At 44.6% G+C, this 20,641-nt stretch overlaps 1 protein-coding gene across 4 annotated transcripts in view; it reads right to left on the bottom strand.

The window, feature by feature from the left end:
• LOC119727667 (protocadherin Fat 1-like) overlaps positions 1–20,641 on the bottom strand; it is a 94,209-nt gene that overhangs the window by 5,952 nt on the left and 67,616 nt on the right. For 2 of the 4 annotated variants that reach the window (XM_038199659.1, XM_038199660.1), the window contains 20 exons: positions 20,467–20,616; positions 19,886–20,063; positions 19,196–19,417; positions 18,138–18,767; positions 17,498–17,803; positions 14,527–14,741; positions 13,789–13,933; positions 12,497–13,584; positions 12,054–12,207; positions 11,462–11,692; positions 10,786–11,172; positions 10,036–10,250; positions 9,081–9,218; positions 8,450–8,593; positions 7,263–8,289; positions 6,612–6,937; positions 5,138–6,282; positions 4,585–4,742; positions 4,061–4,249; positions 603–632 (listed from right to left, as the gene is read on the bottom strand). In XM_038199659.1, coding sequence (XP_038055587.1) covers positions 603–632; positions 4,061–4,249; positions 4,585–4,742; positions 5,138–6,282; positions 6,612–6,937; positions 7,263–8,289; positions 8,450–8,593; positions 9,081–9,218; positions 10,036–10,250; positions 10,786–11,172; positions 11,462–11,692; positions 12,054–12,207; positions 12,497–13,584; positions 13,789–13,933; positions 14,527–14,741; positions 17,498–17,803; positions 18,138–18,767; positions 19,196–19,417; positions 19,886–20,063; positions 20,467–20,616 — 7,078 coding nt within the window. The remainder of the gene's footprint in view (positions 1–602; positions 633–4,060; positions 4,250–4,584; positions 4,743–5,137; positions 6,283–6,611; positions 6,938–7,262; positions 8,290–8,449; positions 8,594–9,080; positions 9,219–10,035; positions 10,251–10,785; positions 11,173–11,461; positions 11,693–12,053; positions 12,208–12,496; positions 13,585–13,788; positions 13,934–14,526; positions 14,742–17,497; positions 17,804–18,137; positions 18,768–19,195; positions 19,418–19,885; positions 20,064–20,466; positions 20,617–20,641) is intronic. The other 2 variants (XM_038199661.1, XM_038199663.1) reach the window with 1 other exon arrangement.

Raw genomic sequence — 20,641 nt, 5'->3', positions numbered from 1 at the left:
AGAGGTACCCAATAGATACTCAGAGGTATCCAATAGATACCTACTGATACCATGCGGTTCTCATTACTGGGTACCTGGAAGGACCAACAGGTACCAGTTACGCTCTCTATAATATTAATCCTGGAACCCCAAATAAAATGTTCTATGGGTGCATGGTGGGAAGTCAACTTTCTGAATACAAGGTTTAAGTGTTAGAGGTGTACAGTGAGACTAGGGGAGTGAATGAGGCGGTGAGGCCGTGGGTGCAGGAGGTACAAAGCCCCCACGATTACCACCCCAAATTCTGCCTCCACCAAGTCACATGCATTTCACTGTACACCCAAAGGGTTAGTGCGTGCAAACGACAGAGTACAGTGGGAGGCCGGGGTTCAGCGAGGTGAGCTCGTGGGTTAAAAGGGCACAAATCCCCCACGGCTGACACCTCCATATCTGCCTCACCCACCAGCCTCAAAATCCACCATACATTCTCTGGATTAGTGCAACCTCGTCCCTTGGTGAGTGCTTAATAGATATCCATGCGGTTCTCATTACTGTCCAAATTCTGTTAATGATCACGATCGTGAAATAACGTGACTTTTCTTTAAACGTTCATTAGCCGGTACCTTTTTGCCTAAATATATCTCCGGACACATCTAGACGTAAAAATAGCAGCAAGGTGCGGTGCAGGGAAGACAACGCAGATTCAAAAAGGGATATGGGGGAATACAGAAAGAGCAAGAACAATAACCGGTTAGATTCTAAAGGTGTACAAGAGTCTTTGGCACACCAAGGGTGAAAGGTCAAATAGAAGCTTCTTCAAAACACTAGAATAGCAACTCAGAAAATTGGTGCATTGTGGTGATTTTTAATATCTGTGCCATTTATGGAATTTTTTGAACTGCCACAGGCAAAGGTAAAAAACTGGTAGTCTGCCATTAGTAGTGCTGGGCATGACTTAACAGCAAGGAACCAGTGACTTTTTATTAAATTTGTTGTAACAAAATGCGTAAGCTTGAATAAATATTGGCCTTTCGGAAGTTATTTAATTTTGGATAAAACGGCTCATTTTGCAAGCTGTGCTTTTCAGGAAGCCTGAAACATGATGCAAAGAACTACCTGCACTTTTATAATATCGTGATTTCTGTACAAATATGGGCGATGGAAATTCAATAAACAAGAAGCAGTACAATGCAATGAAACATGCACACAATATAGATACCAATTTCACAAAATGTACAAATCTGCATAGAATTAACAATGTAACAACTAAACACAAATATTAAAAAAACAACACCTACAAACTTAAATAAACAATTGAAATGGATCTTTTTAAAAGAAATATAACTGATAAAAATCACTTCTAATTCAAAAAAAAAGTTTAAAATAAACACCTACGAGTAACACTGAAAGAAAAAAAAACTAAACCAATTGGAATTGTAACGAAACTTCTGCCACGTGTTAAGACATCATATTCAGTGTTGTGCTAAATGGCCAGACATCCTGTTATGCATGCTGGAGGGAAAGACTACAGGATTACAAAATGGTGGAACTGGAAACGAGACTAGCACCACTCAAGGAGTTTCAATCACTCTGGGTTTGGGGTGAGGTCAAACCAAAGTATATACAGGGAGTACAAGGAAACAAGATGTGAAGAAAGTAACACAAGGAGAAACTCCATGAATGAATAATGGGAGTAAATTAAGCAGGACTGAATGATCTGACTACAGACATCGAGGCTAACCCTTCTTCTCATTTGCCTTCTTCGTTTCTTCTTCTGCAACATCCTGAGGGTTTTGTGTGATGTAGACTGTTTGATGGGTATCATGGAACTCGGTCATGGTTTCCATGGGCTCGTCTGACTCCAAGAAAGGATTGGAGGCTTCGTCCGAAGTGGCAGCGTCATCGTCGACGGTCTGACAGCTAACGTCAGCAAGAATCTGTACCCCCTCGACGCCGATGGCCTTCTGCGTTTCAAGAAAGTCTAATGGAGGGACGTTGTTGAAGCCGATTTCAGAGTCAGCCGAGCCCTCGCTCTGCCGCTCGATCTTCAAACCAATCAGGTCGGCGTAGGACTTCTCGCTGTCGGAATCTGTCTGGATGTCGGACTGAGAGCTGTCCACTTCAAACCTGCTGATCTCCGGCTCCATGTTGAAGCGAACACTCTTGGATGGCGGCAAGACCGAGTCTATGTCGGTCTCAAGAACGGGACTGGTTTTGGAGGGGCGTTTTTTAAGGATCGGGGACTTGGGGGCGTACTTCTTGGGCGATTTTGTCGGGCTGGGGGACTGCTGGATGGTAGGGGCGGCACTTGTCAGGGGTTCGCATCTCTCCACGGCAGTGGGCGCGGTGGGGGATTTTGGTGGGGACACCAGGGACACTTTCGACAGGGGGTGATCCTGGGGTCTCTCAGTTTGAACAGGGGGACTTTGCAGCTTGGCTTGCTCAACCGATATCACCGTGTCCTGACTCGCATCCGAGTCGCTGTGATTGGAGGAGGGAGTCGACGGCGATGGAGGCTTCTCCTGATTGGTGGACAAATCTATCTCCTTGACAACGGTGGGCACAGCCTTAGAGGCTACAATTTGATTCCATTGTGTAAGCATTAAAAACAAGCGAAATAGAAAATAAGAGAGAGGAGAGGAAAGAAGGTGGTAAAGAGTTAGTTGTGGTCATTAAATCAGAGTACAGGCAAATTAATCAGGCAAGATGGTTTAGTCAGGGTAATCAACAAGCAACAGTCTCAGTTCATTCAAAGCATAGGTAAACGAACAAATAAAAGTCTTGTGAAAAAAATGCAACATTTTCAGGCCGGGAGACATCGGATCATTCCATTCATTGTGCACTCTTGCTTATTGTTAAAAAAAAAAACTGTTTCTCGGCAAAGTTCGCGACAAAAAATAAACGTCTCGTGAATATTCACAGGCGATTTCAGAAAACAAATCCATAAGGTTCATGTTCAAAAGAAATAAAAAGAAAAGAAAGATGCTAGCAGGCCAAGTTGGGGGTGCGTACCACCTTACCGGGACGGAGTCGTTACTGGGCTTCGGAGTATGCTTCAAACGAAGACGGTTAATAGGGTTAATGAGGATATCTTTGTGAGGACATTGGGGTGAAGACGTTAGAATGTTAGTACAACTTCTTTTCGTTACAACAACCAAGTGAGGACATTTTAATATGCTACATTAGAACAGTCCCTTTTTTTAAGAGAGAGAGACAATTCCGTCAATACTTCCAAACAATCTTGTTTTTAATAGTGTCACAGACTATTCTACTTTTCTATGTTTGTGTAACTACTGCTCGAGTTCATATGCTGACTGATCAACCTCTTGTTAACGTGCATGATATTTACTTATTTATTAGCACTATATTGTTTTATTAAAACATCTACCATATCCTAGAAGTAAAGGAAACATCCTTATCAGGCCTAGCATTGCGACTAAATCTGGGAACTGGTTAATTCTAATGTATCTACAAAGTCTAGCATGTGTCTACTAAAAGCTAGCGTAAGGCTGTAGTTCTATGCAAATCTGAGGAAAAAGTAAGATATTTTTTTTAAAAATGAAAACCAGAAAGTAGGACAGAATATGTTATAGAAGAAAAGCCAAAGTTTTGTTGTTAAAAGGCGAAAGTGCGTGGCCACCTAGCACTGCTACCAAAGCAAAGCTCTTGAGGAGAGTTTGTGTTCTACTGACTATGTAAAGTTTGGCGAAAGCCTAATGGTGTCAGCGCAAACTTTTGAAACAGATTGCCAAGTAAATCATGAACTTCCTTCTGAAACGTAGCTTTTCTGTATGTCGACTAGTGCTTTATCAAAGACATGGCCATAATGAACATCATCTGTGGAACAATGCATGCCCTTTACATTGCTATATATCAACTGTGAACCTAAAAAATTGTATTCTAAAAAAAACTGACTTTTTTACAATGGGTCAAAAGATGCTCATTACAGTAGCGATTTAAATTGAATTAACCATCTAAACCTCATCCCTCAACATAAAAATCTACACAACTATCAGAAGAATTAGCCAAAAAAGTGGTTTTATTAAAATTTGTTTTTGTTTGGTTGTTGGGATTATCTTACCTGGTAATGCGTCATCGTCGTTCTCTGTATTGATGGAGCTCATGGACGTCACCTCAGCGTGGCTGAACTCATCGTAGGCTGGGGGTTCCAGCGGCATGTGACCGTCCCTGGCTGGGGGCAGGATGCAGGGGTGGGAGTGCTGAAGGGGACGATTGGCAGTGATGGGGGCGTTGGTGGTGCTGTCACGCCCTGGAAATGGAAGGAATAATTGGGTTGGGGCTGTAAGAGATCAGGTCAGGTCGAGAGAATACAAAACCCTGTCTTGGAGACTGTCTGCATTGTCTTGTATCTTGTCGGCATTTACATGCAGACATGACGGAAAGTAATTGAGACAATTTAAGAAATGGCAGACAATTTATTTACGTGTAACAGGAAAAAATTTGGAAGACTCTCAAATGCGCAGTCCTTTGTGGTATGAGCTGGGGTCAGTCTGCGCCAGTCAAAAAAAATTCACAACAAATGACACAGGAATACAGAAATGTGCAACTGGACTGCAGATTTTAAATATATTATACAAAACCTACCATCGACGTAGCTCTCGTGGGCGCTGGGCGCATCAAACTCCCAGGCAGGCTTGGCAATGGAGTCACTGTCAGAAGCCGAGTTGGAAGGCAGGGGAGGCAGGGATGGCTGCTGGCTGATGGGCTGGCCGTGGTAGGCTTGGGAATCATCATAGCCGTACCTTAATGGAGAAAGGGGGAGCGATGGGTTAATTGATTGATGTTACAGGTGGAATTGATTTTAATGGATTGATGTGACAGGTGGAACCGTCTTTCAAGACTCCAATCTTTGATCAAATCAAACCCTTCTGACACAAACTTTGGTTTTCAGACCCCCCCCCCCCAACTACTAGGTATGATTATTGAAATATATTTGAAGTTTATAAACATACTATTTTCCAGGTTGAAATGGGAAAGAAAGGAGCTCTTTCAATATTGTGGACTGTAAGTTAAAGATACCAACCTTTATGGCTACCAAAAAATTGTAAAAGAGTAAATTTTGTCTGATAAGTTATTTAAAACTTGTCAAAGAATCCAACATCTGTGCAGCAGTTTAACTAACTGAAGTTGATCATACCTGTCTGCCTCCAAATTATTGAGTGAGTTGTGGTTGCTTGGGGTGTATGACGCGGGCCGGTTTGGCAGAGGGGGTGGTGTGGGGCTAGGCGGGCTTGCCGGAGGGTACCCATAGTCTGATCCTTTGCTGTCTCGCTTGAAGGTATCCATGACATAACTGTTAGCGTTTGCACGGATGTGGTGCGACTGGCGCCTCTTGCGACGTCGACGCATGAAGAGAGCGAAGAACAGGACCAGGAAGATGGCGATAACGGCTGCTACAACGATACCGATAATCTCTACCATGCCGATGGCGAAGGGACCAGCTGTGATATTGGGGACAGCATCCAGGTTAAGATTGCGACAGACTTCATCTGGTGAGGATGGACTGCAGCATTTGTAGGACTCCGACAGCTGCTCACAGTGTTCACCGTATCGGCAGGGGTTCTGACTGCAGTGAGTCAGCTCCATCTGGCAGTAGGTGTCGCCGTAACCGGTGCCTGTGCAGTTGCAAGTCATGCTACCGAGCTTACAGAAGCCGCCGTTGAGGCAAACCTCGACAGGGCAGAGCACCTCATTGCAGTTGCGTCCCGCGTAAGGCTCCTTGCAGTCGCACTGGAAGTCATTGCCGGTACTGTAACAAGTCCCGCCGTTCGCACAGGGGTCTGGGTTGCAAGGCGTGAAGGGATACTGGCATCTGTTGCCGTTCCAACCTGGGCGGCAGTCACAGACAAAGCTGTAACCATAATCGATGCAAGTACCTTCGTGCTCGCACGGATTGCCAGCGCAGGCTTTCAGGACCTTGGCTGGGCACTCGCCGATACCGCTGGGCGTGATGCCGTCCCCGGTCCGCTCCAGTCTCAGCCCGTCGACATTCATGTCGCCCATGCACCCGACAAACCCATCCGAGACCGTTTCCCTTCGAGCACGGACCTGGTCGGTCACCCTTGCACCAAAGACCATCTTGTTGAGGTTGAGGGCACGCTTGTCACCGGCCGCACTCCCAGTTGCCGAGACTGACCGGTCCAGGGTAACCGTTGCAACGTTTCCGTGGTGGCTGATGGATACCTCATGCCAATTGCCATCATCCACGCGTTTTCTTGTCAGAGGAATATTTGCTGGGCCGCTTCCGCAGTCGAATGTATACTGAACATAGCCATCCACAATCTGGAAATGGTATAAAAAAAAAAAAATGCTGCTTATATCTCTGTACAAACCCCAAAAGCAGTTTGATGAAAAAAAATTTACATGATCGCATAAACTGGAAGAATCAAGTAACTTCATTCAATTTCTCCTTTTGTTACAGACAAAATATAACTTGGAAAAAAACCAAAATCATGGTAACAAAAAGCCATGCCCAAATTACTTGGCTATTGCTGGCAGTGTTGTGGTACTCGTACTTGAGTAAATTTTTGGGTACTCACACTCGTAATCATGGCAAAGTACTCCAAAACAACACTAGTAAATGCCCACCACAGCCAAGTACTTGGTCTTACCTCCAGCGTGCTGTAATCATCTCCTTCCCCATGCATGATGACACCATTAGATTCCACGGTGTGAATGGCTACGGCTACCCTGACTGACAGACTAGACACATCCAGTAAGTCATAGCGCATGTAGCTGCTACCAGTGAAGCTCATGGGACGCAGGCTGGGATCCCCTCCGCCGCAGCTCAGGCTGTTGTCGGCACAGACACAGGTGTAGGAGTCACCGTTACCCTGGCAGGACATGTAGTCTGGACAGGGGTCGCTGGAGCATGGGTCAGTGGTGGGTGTCTGGGGGCGAGGGGGCTCGGCAGTGGGTAGGTCGCTACAGCCCTCGACTGTCAAGATGAAGACGAAGGGAGAGATCATGAGTTGGGCAACTCGCAACAAGATTCTTAAAAATCAAAACTAGGGAGAGCTACATTTATAACTGGCACAGGAGAGTTATTTTTTTCCCAATTTAATTCATTAAACTATAATTCTGAATCCATAACATCCCTGCTTGTGCACATTTAACCAAATTACAGAGAACCCCAGGTTTTTAGGATAAAAAAATTGAAAGAGAATATAGGTAACCTAAGTTTCTTTGATCTGTCAGTGAGGCATCAGCTATTATTCTGCAGTCTCTATGCTCCAGGGAAAATTTTTTTATGCAAATCTTACCACGCTCTTTGCAGACACAGATAGGTTCTCTGCTGTGCCTGGCCGACACAAAGCCACTGTTTTCCCCATCGTCTATGGTGGTCACTCTGGCTTGGTCAAAGGTCACGTGTGACTCGCAGCGTCGCTGTTTGTCGCAGACCTTGTCCAGACAGACATCAGCCACAATGGCTTGGACCGTGACACCCATACGCTGCTGGAAGCTGGACACGCTTCCGTTGATCTGTCGCTCCAGGGACTTGGGCTTGAAGTAGGTTACTCCTCGACGGTCCGACTTCTGGACTGCAAACAGGACCTCCGTGTTTACAGCTGCCAGCTCGGATTGCTGGATGCTGATGATTTGGACATCATCCGAGTCAGCTGATTTCAAGATGTTACTGATGATGTGCTTGAAGACACTAAAGTGCAAGTAGAGGAACTTCTCAGGGGTAAGGTCCTGGAAGCGGATAGTCACCCCATTGTTCAACATCTCCGTTGTCACAGGATCCACAGTCACCTGGACGTCACAGTAGGACATAAACTGACCATCACTGACGCTGATATTGAGCTGATAGAAGCCTTCATCCAAGTCGGGCTGGGCCAGAATGCTACCGGTCTCCGGATCCACCCGGAAGGCGTTACCCATGTTGTTGGCAAGCTCGAACCGTAGGACATCATCTGGGTCCGCGTCCACGGCATCTACCCATCCGATGACTCCGCCTGGGAAGTCATCCTCGTAGGAGTTGATGGTGATCTTGACCGGCGACTTGACAATCGGCGGATTGGTAGGCTCGATGATCTCCAACCTGACATGGGCGACGGAAGACAAGGGCGGTTTGCCATTGTCCGTCACCTGGACAGTCAGCTGGTAATCGTCCTTCATCTCCCGGTTGAAAGGGAAGCGGTTGATCAGGACTCCGTCGGCATCAATGTTGAAGTCGTTGTCCTCATTGCCCCTGATGATGGTGAAGGTGAACGGCGGGCCGTTGACTGGAGAGTCAGGATCTGTCACATTCAACTGAAACAGCTTACTGTTGACAGGCAAGTCCTCCTGGTAACAATCAAGCCGGGGAAACAATGAATTAGAACTCTGACTTCAGGTTAAATTGTTTATTTCAACACGATAAATTAGTCAAAAGGTCTGAACTACTTTGACTTCTTTTCTGCGGCTTTTGACAACCTTCCCAAGAAATCTGGAATGGCATTCTTACCCTCTTATAGAAGGTGTAGTTAGAGCGCTGGAACCTCGGTGGGTTGTCGTTGATATCTCCGACTGAGACTTGAACGGAGACGTCATCAAACTGGGCTGGGTCTCCTCCATCTCTGGCACGGATGATCAGGGAATACGAGGAAGTCTGCAGAAGAGAGACATAGGTGCAAAGAATTATATATCATTAAAATAAAGGACACTTATAAGATCAAAGCGCTTTAAATTACTTTTACCCATGGCCAATAAAACATTCCAAGGACAATCTCAGCTTCCTGGGGAGCATACAGCTTTATGCTGTCATTTCGGTGCAAAGCAGCTAAAATCAATCACAATAACCATCTCTGCCCTCACAGGTACCCATTTACTCCTGGGTGGGGAGAAGCAATGAGTGACAAAGTGCTTTGCTCGAGGATACAGGCACCATAACCCCAGGCTGGACTCGAACCCCCAACCTGCAGAATTAACCGCAGGCTTTCCAGGGTCAGTTGGCAGATTAAAATCTGAAATAACAGTAGGAGCCATAATCAACATTTCATGAAATCTCGGTGTCAAAACTGATTTCTTATTCTCCACATAGTCATTGTCTTAAACACTGCTAAAAAGTGACTTATTTTTTAAACGCAATCTCTGACCTGTTCCCTATCCAGCTCCGCAGCCACACTGATCAGGCCGTTCCTCTCGTCGATGGTGAACTGAGAGAAGAGATCCCCACGCAGGATGGAGTACGTCACCTCACCGTACGCACCGCTGTCTGCATCAGTGGCCAAAACCTGCACAGAGAGGGTTTTTGATAGTTACAACGGCATTTTGACAAATATGTTCTGGCCATTTACTCCTTTTTAAAACAATAATTTTCTACAATCTTTCAATCTACAAAGTAGACTAGAATTTACCAGGTCACGACACAACATGTAAATTTTTGACAAATATAAAACTGGAAGTTGAGACACAGCCCCTAGCAACACATGACCAAACTAACTAGATAACATGGACCTGTGGAGGCCCACAGAGAAACTGTAGACAGAAACAAGTCAGGTCTGAATGCAATGATCCAAACTTCTCTAAATCGCAGCCCAGCTATAGAGGCACTCCCAACCTGCACAGCTACTGCTGAGAAATTACCAACAAATCCGTGTTTCAAAGTCCAACTAACCTTAAATTGCAGACCCTCTGCCTAATCTTGTGAGACATACTTTCAATTTTGTTTTCTCTGTAAATCTTAGGGCCTATTTATGTATGTGTGACTTTGTCGCACAGCAATGTCCAGATGCACGTTTCCACAAATACGTGATTTGTGGCGCGATTTTGAAAATCAAGGGAAAAATTCAGTTCAGGCAAAGGTTCCAGGTGAAATACATATGCGACGTTTTGTATCGCGCGATAAAATCACCTTGAATTTTATTATAAAAATTTTTCCGAAAAGTCGCACGACTTTGTCATGACTATTATTGTCAGATACTGTGCGCCTTACAAATGCTTTATTATTATTATTATTAAATGTAAACAACCCTCATTATTTGTGCGCATTTATAAAAACGTGCGACAATGTCGCACGACGAAGTCGTGTATGTGTAAGTAGGCCTTTACCTGCACTATGCTATCTTCCACCCTGGCCGCTTCGTTAATCTCGCTGTAGTAGATGACCTGACTGAACTGTGGCACGTTGTCGTTGGCGTCTGTGATGTAGACACTGACCATGGTGGTGTCGGATAGCGGACGCAGCCCGCTGTCCGTAGCCTTGATGGTCAAGTAGTAACTGCTGGACATCTCAAAGTCCAGCGTGTCGGCTACCAAGACTTGACCTAGAAACAGTGAACAAATTAAATGTGGGTTGCTGATATGCTGTAAAATTAGTTGCAAATTTTTGTTGTCTAAACTGGGATAAAATTCTTTTAATAAATTGGTGAAAGATTTGGTACATCCAAGTGTGTTCCCTTGCTATGCCTGTGCACTGGCAAGCTTCCATCGCTTAAATGGATTCTTACACTGTAGCTTAGAGACCTACACAGTTATGATGCCAGAGAGTCTTTGTTTTGCAAGTAAAACCCCTCTTGTGCTGTGGGAACATTTCTAAACAATGTTTTCCATAAACTCAAGAATTGAGAGTCTTTGTTTTCCAAGTTAAGCCCCTCTTGTGTTGTGGGGACAGTTCTAAAAATGTTTTTCAAAAACTCAAGCATTGAATACTGTTTTATCTGTAAATTTGGTGAGTTCTTTTTTTTTTCAAGCTTAAAGTAAGCCTATGATAACCTTTTGATACAATGTACATTGTTCAATAGTAAATGGATGTTAAATATTAATGAATTTTAATCCTGCATAAAGCTGCACAATGCTTACCTGTGTACATATCCACTTCAAACTTGCCGTGTTCATTTCCACTGATGATCTGATACGTGATCAAGGCATTCAGACCGACGTCTTTGGTCAACGCCTCTACCGTCACGACTGTCGTACCGATGGCGACGTCCTCGGACAGGGTGGCGTTGTACAAGTCGTGCTCAAACTGCGGCTCATTGTCGTTCTCATCGAGGACGTTGATGACCAGCAGGGCGTAGGATACCAGGGAAGGGTTGTTGGTATCCGTGGCCTGTAGGGTCAGGTTGTAGATGCTACGGTTCTCTCGGTCCAGGATCTGGCGCAAAGTGATGATGCCCGAGGCACGGTCAATGGTGAAGCTCTGAACGTCGGCATCATCGATGGAGAAGGTAAACTGACGATTGACACCTGAAGTTAAGGGGAAAAAACCTGCATTACTTTCTGAAACTCAATTGCATTAATTTGAGCTCATCTGGAACAAAAGTTAACATCTTCAACCCCAACAGTCATCGTTCATTTCAACAGCTTGCGACTACTGAGACTGGATGACGAGTGGATGACTTGTGGACGATTTGTGAGGATTTGCAGTGGATTAACTAATTTGTGCTCGTCTCAAGCCACTCCTTCTTGAGTCAAAGAACTGACTGACTGACTAAACTACAACACTGCTGTTGACTTGGTTGATTCCTTCATTTACCTGTATCAGGATCGACAGCTTGGACCCTTGTCAGCAGCGTGTTCAGCGTAGTGTTCTCGCTGACGCTCTCGTTGTACACACTGGATGAGAAGACAGGTGGGTTGTCGTTCTCGTCCAGGAGACCCACAAAGATCTGAGAGGCGCAGGAGAAACTGCCGTCTGACGCCAGGGCCTCAAAGTGGTAGAGGGACTGAGTCTCATAGTCCAGCTGGCCAGCTGAGCTGATTTGACCTGAAGATGCCCAAAAAAAAGGAGGTATTAGTGGTGCCTGAACCACATCCAACTTGGGCAACGGACCATTCCAGATGTTGCCATGAAACCGACCCATGTGACCTGATATCTTGGTCACCTGACTGAAAGCCATGATCTCATTTGTCAATGAGTACTGTTTGATTGGCAGGCAGGATGGATCCATTGAAGGCAGGCCGTGCCCCCCCAAAATCTGAACACTGGAGGAAGAGTTAGAAACATAAAGAGAGGAACTTGGCTACACACCCCTAAGCTTCAAGATGCGTTGCCTGTTCAATTGTCGAGTTTCACAGGGTGTGCATCTTTAACTGATAAAACATTGATCTGTGCTAAAGACACCTACCAGAGGAAGAATCGATGGCAAAGAGTGCGGCATCATCACCGCTCAGGGTGTAAGTGATGACGGCGTTGTCCCCAGCATCAGCGTCTGACGCAGATACTTGGAGGATGTCGGTGCCCGGAGGTAGGCTCTCAGTCACGTCGTCTGAGTAGACAGTCTGTGGGATGAGAAAGATGATAAATGACCTGAAGATTTACACTAAATTATAATCAAACCCAACAGATAATTTCACAATGCTGTTGACTTTACACAATGGACGATGTTGCTCAGCAAAAATAAGGATAGCAGTCCTTAAAAATCACACTGGAAAAGAATTTTTCTCAGTTGACGTTTTAATGTCTTATTGGTTGATTTTGAAAGAGAACAATTTCTCACACCATCTTATGACTAATACTTATGTCTACTTGACTGATTCCGTGGAGTTTGCAAATTTGCTGTAATTTTACCTGTGCACAGAAAGGCACGTTGTCGTTGACATCCAGGACAGTGATAGTGACCATCGCAGCATCCATGAAGGCTCCGTCAGTCACCGTCACGTTCAGGTTGTACGTCTCCTTCAACTCGCGATCAAGCTCCCTGGACACAAAGATCTGTCCTGAGTTGCTCTCGATGGCAAAGTGACCAAACGGATCCCCCTCAGTGATGTAGTACACCAGGTCCGAGTTGGAACCAAGGTCTGCGTCTGTGGCAAATACCGCCGTGACCACTGTTCCCACGGGCTCCGACTCAAGCACCCGGCCGGAGTAGGAAGAGTGGGTGAAGTGGGGTGGGGAGTCGTTGAAGTCCATCAGGATGATGTGGACGGTGGTTTCTGCTGTGTTCTGGGCGTCGCCCGTATCGCCGTCGGTAGCCACCACGATCACGGTGAAGCTGGTGAACATCTCCCGATCAAGGACAGCTTTGGTCTTGAGGACGCCGGTTTCGGGGTCAACTTCAAACATGTCCAGGGCTTCCAAGTCTTCGTCCTCCTCTGAGGGCGCCAGATTGTACCTGATCTGTCCAAAGATGGCCGAGTCAACATCTGTTGCGCGGACCTGGAGGATTTCGGAGTCCACGGGAATGTTCTCTGGTACGCGGATCTCGTAGGACGAGTCGTCAAAGATGGGTGGGTTGTCGTTGATGTCTTGGACCGAGACAGTGACTTCCATGAAGGCCGCCAGTTTAGGGATGTCTTGTATCTCAGCCTTGACAATGAGCTTGTACCACTTACAGGTGTCATAGTCCAACTGGCTGGTCACCGTTAGCACCCCGTCATCCTGGCCGATGCTGAACTTAGCCGGGAGGTTGGTGCGCGGGTCAGTCCCTGGGACAAGACTGTAGGTCAGGCTGCGATTGCTCTGGGCTGTCAAAGTGGCGATGGTATCTCCCAAGGCGTGGTCTTCAGAGAGCTCAAAGTTCAGCATCTGATCCTGACCTTCGAAGACGGGCGTCTCGTCATGGGGACCAAGGATGTAAATGCTGACTGGGACGCGGCCAATGAGTGGCACGGTACCACTGTCGGTCGCTTTCATGAAGAATTGAAAATGGAATCCCTCTGAAAGCAAACAAACAAACAAAACAATTCATATAAATTGAGTTAAGGCTATAAATATTCACATTTTTCACTTCTAGTCTGCTTGGACTAAGCAAAAAAGCTCCTGTGCTTAACAAACTTTGTGTAATATGCAGTTCCACAAAGTTGATGCCTTGATTCATGTGATTACCGATCATTTACCAATTGGAGGTTGGAGTTTCTCACCTTTGCCCTGGAGTGACTGCCGGACCGACAGGAGTCCAGTCTGCGTGTTGATCTCAAACTGGTCAATGATGCCGTCCGACGTACCGTTGTCGAAGTAGTACGTCAGTTGGCTGTTGCTGCCCAGATCAGCATCATTGGCTGAAACCTAGAGACAGGAGAAGGGGAGAAAAAAGAGACTTGGTTATTGATTTAGAGGAAGGGGAAAAAAATCAGCACATCAAAAATAAACTATAACTACGGTCAGTCAGTGGGTATGATCCAAACGGACAGAAACTGCAAAAAATCCATCACAATTTTTAAGAAGTATTTTGAGAACTAGTAAGAATTAGTTATTTAGTTTCCCAGAGGCCTCTCATCCCTAGTTCCTCTTGGCCCAATTTTCGAGCATTCTACTGGCTTGGCTGTCTCATCACATCTTATCAAGATTACAGTTCCGGAGGCTAGTGCTGTGAGATATTTGTTAAGTTTTTGTCCCTCATCCTCATCTCTCTCCCTGAGTTTTCTTGACTGTCGATCTTTAACTTTCATGATATCAAAGAAACATGAACCGTAATCTTTTGCCAGTAATGAATTCTTTTGTTTTTTCGTTCTTTCTAGTTTGCAGCCTGGCTCTTGGCTTTTTGTTAGCACAATACACGTAAAAAAAAGAAGAAGTAAATACAATACGAAATGTTTGACTATGAGCAGACAAAAAAATTGGGAGTACAAAAAGGAAACAATCGGAACAGCAAATCTTACCCTGATTATCTCGGCACCGATCTCCAAGCCAGCTGGAATGAAAGCCTCATACAGCTGCCTCTCGAACTGCGGCCGGTTGTCGTTCTTGTCAGTCAGGATGACATTGACCTTAGTGTAGCTGGTCTTGCCGCCTGGGTCCGAAGCCATGATGGGGATGGTGATGGTACGCTCCTTGGGGTCCTCCTGGTCCAAGCTGACCCGGGTTCGAATCTCACCTAAGTGGATCGGTACAACAGTAAATTTCATAAGTTTGGCCATATCACTACACTCATTATGAACATTGGTCATTTCTGTAAACCTTTTTGAATAGACTAATGTCTAATGAGTAGCCTAGCTGTGGCTTTCAGAGTTTTACTTCAATACTACAGGCTATATCTGCAAAGAGATTCTAGAATTAGTGATATTGTTTGAAGGCTAATTTGGTTCTAAAAATCAGCATTTTTTTCAATTTCCAGAACAACTTTTTAAGTCACTCTGCAAAGGTTTTTTTCATATTTCGAAACACTCTTTGGTACTTTGAGGGGTATTTGAGTTTTGTTCCCTTGATCCTGCACCAATGATAACCTGTTTAACTATTCATTTAATTCCTCTCTTTTATTTCTTTATTTCTCTGTTGACATGTAACTGCACTTCCATGTTATCATGCTGAAGAACATGTGTAAAGATAAGGTGTTTATATTTCAAAATAGAATTTATCGTCATGATAGATTTTCTGGTGTGAACTGGAGCAACAAGACTTTCACTGGACGATATGAAAAGACTTCACAATAGATTTGTATTCTGCACACACAAAATATGAACACAGATTCTAATAAAGTCATCATTGCTGCAGATTTCTCACAGTGAAAGTTCAGTCGCAGATCAAACTCATAAAACTTATCCAAGCTCCCAGACAATTTTGCAAGTAAAATATGATTTTGCACTTGTATTCAGCCCCTGGGACAGGAATCAAAATGACTGAATTACAGTAATTTATCTGGAAAAAAAATTTAAAATTACATCCCCGCCTTTTTTTTTAACAGAACCAACGTGTTATATCAGCCAGGGTCTGACATTAACTGAACTTTTCTACATCCTATCTGATAACCTAACAATGCGATATACATTTTTCGTAGAATAATCCTTTACAACATTTCTAACATACCGGTACAGAACATGCGAAGTGTACAAAAACAGCCGGTAGTGAATTGGAAGGATATTTTATAATACGCATAGCTTTGTGTAGGGGTGAGGTTGCAGAATGATAATGGATCACTTGTTGAACTCTCAAGCACTTTTGTGGATGCTCGAAAAAGGACAATCAAGTTGAAGTGAAGTGCTTGGAGTTGCTGTGATGTAAACATTCAGGCTCTCCAGATGCAATCCGGTTAAATAAACACAGTGTTTATTTTGTAAAATTGTGACCCTTTGAAAGGCTTTTTTGAAAGTCTTAGACCAAATCATCTGTAGTAGGATGTCAAACTCTAGACAAACTGCTTGAGTGTGTTTAGTCTTGGCAGTAGGGCACTGTTTTGTAAACTTGGAGTGAGAGTTGAGTTATAATGTACTGTGAAATTACTTTGATTTCAAAAACACTGACGTGTTTTGCAATTCAAGCGCTGGGGGAAAAGTTCAAGATAAGTACATGAATGACACTATCTTAAGTAGACTTTACTGTTGTTGGTGTTCTATTTTAAATATTGTCATCCTCAGCACTTTCATGTAATTTCTCAAATTTTAGGTTGTGAAATACGTTTTATTTAGTGCACGAGTACAAACAGTGGCTGTGCGTACATGCACACTGCTGCCTTGCAGGAAACGTGCAGGCCCTAAATTGTAGCATGTGTTCCTTGCAATGGTTGAAGGAGCGCTCTTTATTAAATCTCATATTTTGGAATCAAAATATAATTACAAAATTTTCAATTTTGGGGATTAACTTATGCCCGAAAATTGAAAATTTGATGAGGAGCAAGTACAGCCAAACAGCACATCCCATCAATGGAACTACGTTTGGTTTATAAAGGTTATTTAGACGTGACGTAACAAGGGGAAACTACCAAATTTTTTTCAAAACTATTTCAGAAAAAGTTATCATTAATCCTGTGTGAAGGACTAGTTGTTGACCAACTTTAACTCTTACAATAACGCGATGTTTTCAGGAACGGATTCGTAATTATCACTTAAAATACGGTGTGTGCAAAAATGTTGTCACACTAGTGCTTGGACAAACATAAGTTAGTGTGCAGACAAAAATAAATATCATTCTTTTTGTTGTGCTTGTTATTGAAGTAGAGTATAATTTTAGTTTTAATAGCGGAAACTTCACGCATGTTAGTAGGCCGAAGCAGTGAGTCAAAAATAAAATCCCATGATTTTCTGTGGGAGGGTTTTTACCTATTGGTTTCGCGTTATCGCGTTCAAATTCCACCATTGTAAATATAAAACCTGGGAAAGCGTACAGAAATTGTTAAAATGACAGGATACAGTGGGACAAAACGGACAAGAAAAATATGGAGCAATCACTGTCGATATGAAAGATCCAGTGGAAGGCAAGAGGCATCACTGTCAACAGAAACCACTCGTCAGCAAGGAATAGTTAGAGAAACAAAATAAACAACAACAGATTAAACAATTTATCACCATGCACCACTTCTACCCTCGAAGCTCAAAATATAACAATGCAATGAAGATTTTCAAAGTTCCTTTCATGTTTTCAACTAAACTAAAAGCAAAGATGCAGGTTTGTTACAGAGAAACAAGTTTGTTATAAAGCCACAAGTCTCCATGCCTTCTTTACATAACACTGTTTTCAAGGCAAGGGTTTGGTTAGGCGGTCATACACCAGGAAAAAAAATAACCAACAAACCTATTGTTGACATTTAAGCCAACATCAATTCCCTATCTAGTTGACTACAATAATACTGCGATCTGTAAACCCCCCAGAGATACAGGGTATTTTTAGTTTCTCAATGCCCAAGAACAATCAACTGACCTGACTGGCTGTCAATCTCGAATCTCATCCTAGCCTCGTGGCCAATGATGGCGTAGGTCACCTGGCCGTTGGGTCCCTCGTCCGCGTCGCTGGCCACCACTTGGAAGACCACGCCCCCAGCCGTCTCGTTCTCGGGGTACTCAATGTTGTACTCGGCCAGGCTGAACTCGGGAGCGTGGCGGTTGAGCGGGGCCAGGCTGACATGGACCTGGGCCGAGCTGGTGAAGACGCGATCGGAGACGGAGACGTTGAGGGTGTAGTGGGAGGCGAGGCTTGGCTCATGGGTGTTGGACAGACTGATGACGCCTGATGGAAGAAAAACAAGAATGGTTACTTCCATGTTATTTTTAACAATGATAACAGCGGATGAAAAACAAACTAAATTGCTACAAACTTACTGAATTGAAATTAAAATTTAAGAAGTTAGATGGCCCAACGTTTTGATCCTGGCAGGATCTTCCTCAAAGGCATAAAGACAGATTGAGGGCCAATTGACACAAGGAGGCATAAATAATCAGTGTTGCTGCTTAAACCAAGTTATTGTTGGTCAATCTAGACTAATTGTAGATATTAGTTACTTGTTACTGGTTCCTTACAAATATTTGATAAGTGTGATAGAGAAAGGATAAACCTCACTTACCTGTTTTACTGTCGATAGCAAATGCCATCTTATCGTTTCCAGACACGATGGAATACGTCAGTTTCCCGGTGTCGGATATGTCAGGATCGGTTGCAGTGACTGCGGTCACAAACTCGCCCCTGCCTGCCAGCTCGCTGACCGTGCACTCGTAACGTTGGTGGGAGAAAGCTGGTGGGTTATCATTCATGTCTAGGACCTCTACGGTGATGCGCGCCTCGCTGCTCAGCATGGGTACGCCCGAGTCGGTAGCCACGACGATGAAATCGTGTCGCGGGTAGCGCTCATAATCCAGGACCTGGGAAGTCAGGATCAGGCCGCTGTCGGGATCCAGATGGAAGAAGCTTGCCACCTCCCCTTCCGTGACGATCCGGTACTCGATACGACTGTTTGCCGGAGAGTCAATATCCGTGGCTCGGACACGCGCCACCGTGGAGCCCACGGATACAGCCTCAGACAGCGTGGTCTGGTACACCTTCTGTTGGAAGCTGGGAGCAATGTCGTTGATGTCTAGGACTGTGATGTCTAGCATGACGGAGGCGAAGGCCCCAGTCAGGGTGTCGCTGGCTTGGATGGTGAGTCGGTAGGCCTGTTGGCTCTCGTAGTCAATGGGTCCAATCACGTTGACCACACCTGAACAAATAAAAAAGTATTAAGTCACATACCAAAATCAGCATGTTGTTGCATGACTTGATTGAGAGCACAGATTCTATTCCAAATTTATTAAAATTAACTATAACTCCCTAGAAAATTTCTTAAGGAATCTTCCGTAACCATCCAAAATATCCAAGGAAATCACTAAAAACACAGTCTGTGTGCTATGACTGCCAAGGGGCATCAAATCCCATGCAAAGTAATAGTGGCGAGGGTTTATCTTCCTCAATCCACCTAAGTCTTCCAAACACATCCCAGTTATGGTTTAGGAACCAAACTACTATGCAGTTTTATAAATGATTGTCCCCCCCTTTAATTCACATACTATGGCCAATTCCCGTCCAAATGGCCAATTGTATCCACCAAAACCAGCTTGACTTAGCCACAAATATCTCCAAGAAACCTACCTGTGTTGGGGTTGATGTCAAACTGTTTGAACTCGTCGCCTCCGCTGATGCTGTACAGGACGTCCCTACCATGAGGGCTGATGGCTTGGATCTGAATGACAGCCGAGTGCAGCTGGATGTTCTCAGGGATCGAGGCTTGGTAGTACTGCTCCTGGAAGACAGGCATGGCTTTGTTCTGGACGGTGATGGGGACGTCCACGACAGCACTGTGACGGGGTTTTCCTGAGGAGGTTGAAACATGATTACATTAGCGAAGTGACTCAGCGAGAAGGGGACTTTTTAAAACCCCAGTTTCATCTCTGACTTTGGCTTCATGTTAAATTTGAACTTTAGCTTATCACTAGATTCGTAATTAGAGCATTGATCAATCTGAACAAAAGCTGGAGCTGATGCCGCCATTTCAAAACACCAAGAACTTGATTTACTGGCTTCTAACTTGAGCAGTCTGATTTCAGACTGTTGAGACTAGATAGAATAGACAGCAATCCAAAGGGGAATATCTTCAACAATGTTAGAATAGATTCTTCCTGACTGTCGATCAGACAGTCTACATTGACATTAATTAGATTATGAGTTTTTGTCAGGTGACCACGGTAGCTCAGTCAAACTTGGTCACAAGAGCACGGTGTGCAAGGTAAACGGGCTAAAAGTGGGCGGGGCTTGTGCCCAAATCCGGAACAGACTATTCACCTTTGTCGCTGGCCTTGATCTTGAGAGTGAAGTTCTTGTTCTGGGAGTTGGTCCTGAGGGGTCTTCTCACCACGATGGTACCCGTGGTGCTGTCAATGTCAAAGTGACCCTCACCACCTTCAACCAAAGTGTACTTGACCTCACCATTCAGACCTTTGTCCCTGTCCACCGCTGTGACCTGGAATGACAAAAAATAATAAAAGTCAACACGATCATCTTTCGAGATCAAACCAAAGAGAGATGTGGGGAGATTTTTTTATCACAAATTTATGATACAGCAATCCAGTGGTTAGAGGTTCACACCTCCCTCTATTCGCTTTTTCCTGGGGAAGAACTTATAGGCATGATGGAAAAATTGCTTCATCTTCAAGTGGTTCCAAAGCCATACTTAAGAAACAGAAAAAGAAAAAGGTCATCTCTCTACTCTCCAGTCTCAATACAAGGTTGAACGGAAATTGACTGGATCAGGATCTGAACCCGAAACCTACAGAACAAGGTTCCAGTGCTCTACCAACTGAGCTATAGCTATCCAGCCCTGTGGTGGCGGTCTTCTAAACTACGAGTCTCCTCTTGATGCTTACCTGTCTGACGACTTCACCAATGTTGGCATCCACTTGGACGATGGCGTTGAACAGGTGGTGCACGAAGACCGGAACGTTATCGTTGACGTCCAGAATCTCCACGTGTACGATCACGTGGGCCATGCGCGGAGGACTGCGCATATCTTGCACCTGTCAAGACAGAGGATACAAGATG

This window comes from Patiria miniata, unplaced genomic scaffold (genome assembly GCF_015706575.1).
Source record: "Patiria miniata isolate m_02_andy unplaced genomic scaffold, ASM1570657v1 HiC_scaffold_20, whole genome shotgun sequence".
Lineage (NCBI taxonomy): Eukaryota > Metazoa > Echinodermata > Asteroidea > Valvatida > Asterinidae > Patiria > Patiria miniata.
Note: the sequence above shows the minus strand (reverse complement) of the source record. Positions and strands in the feature narration are given on the sequence as shown.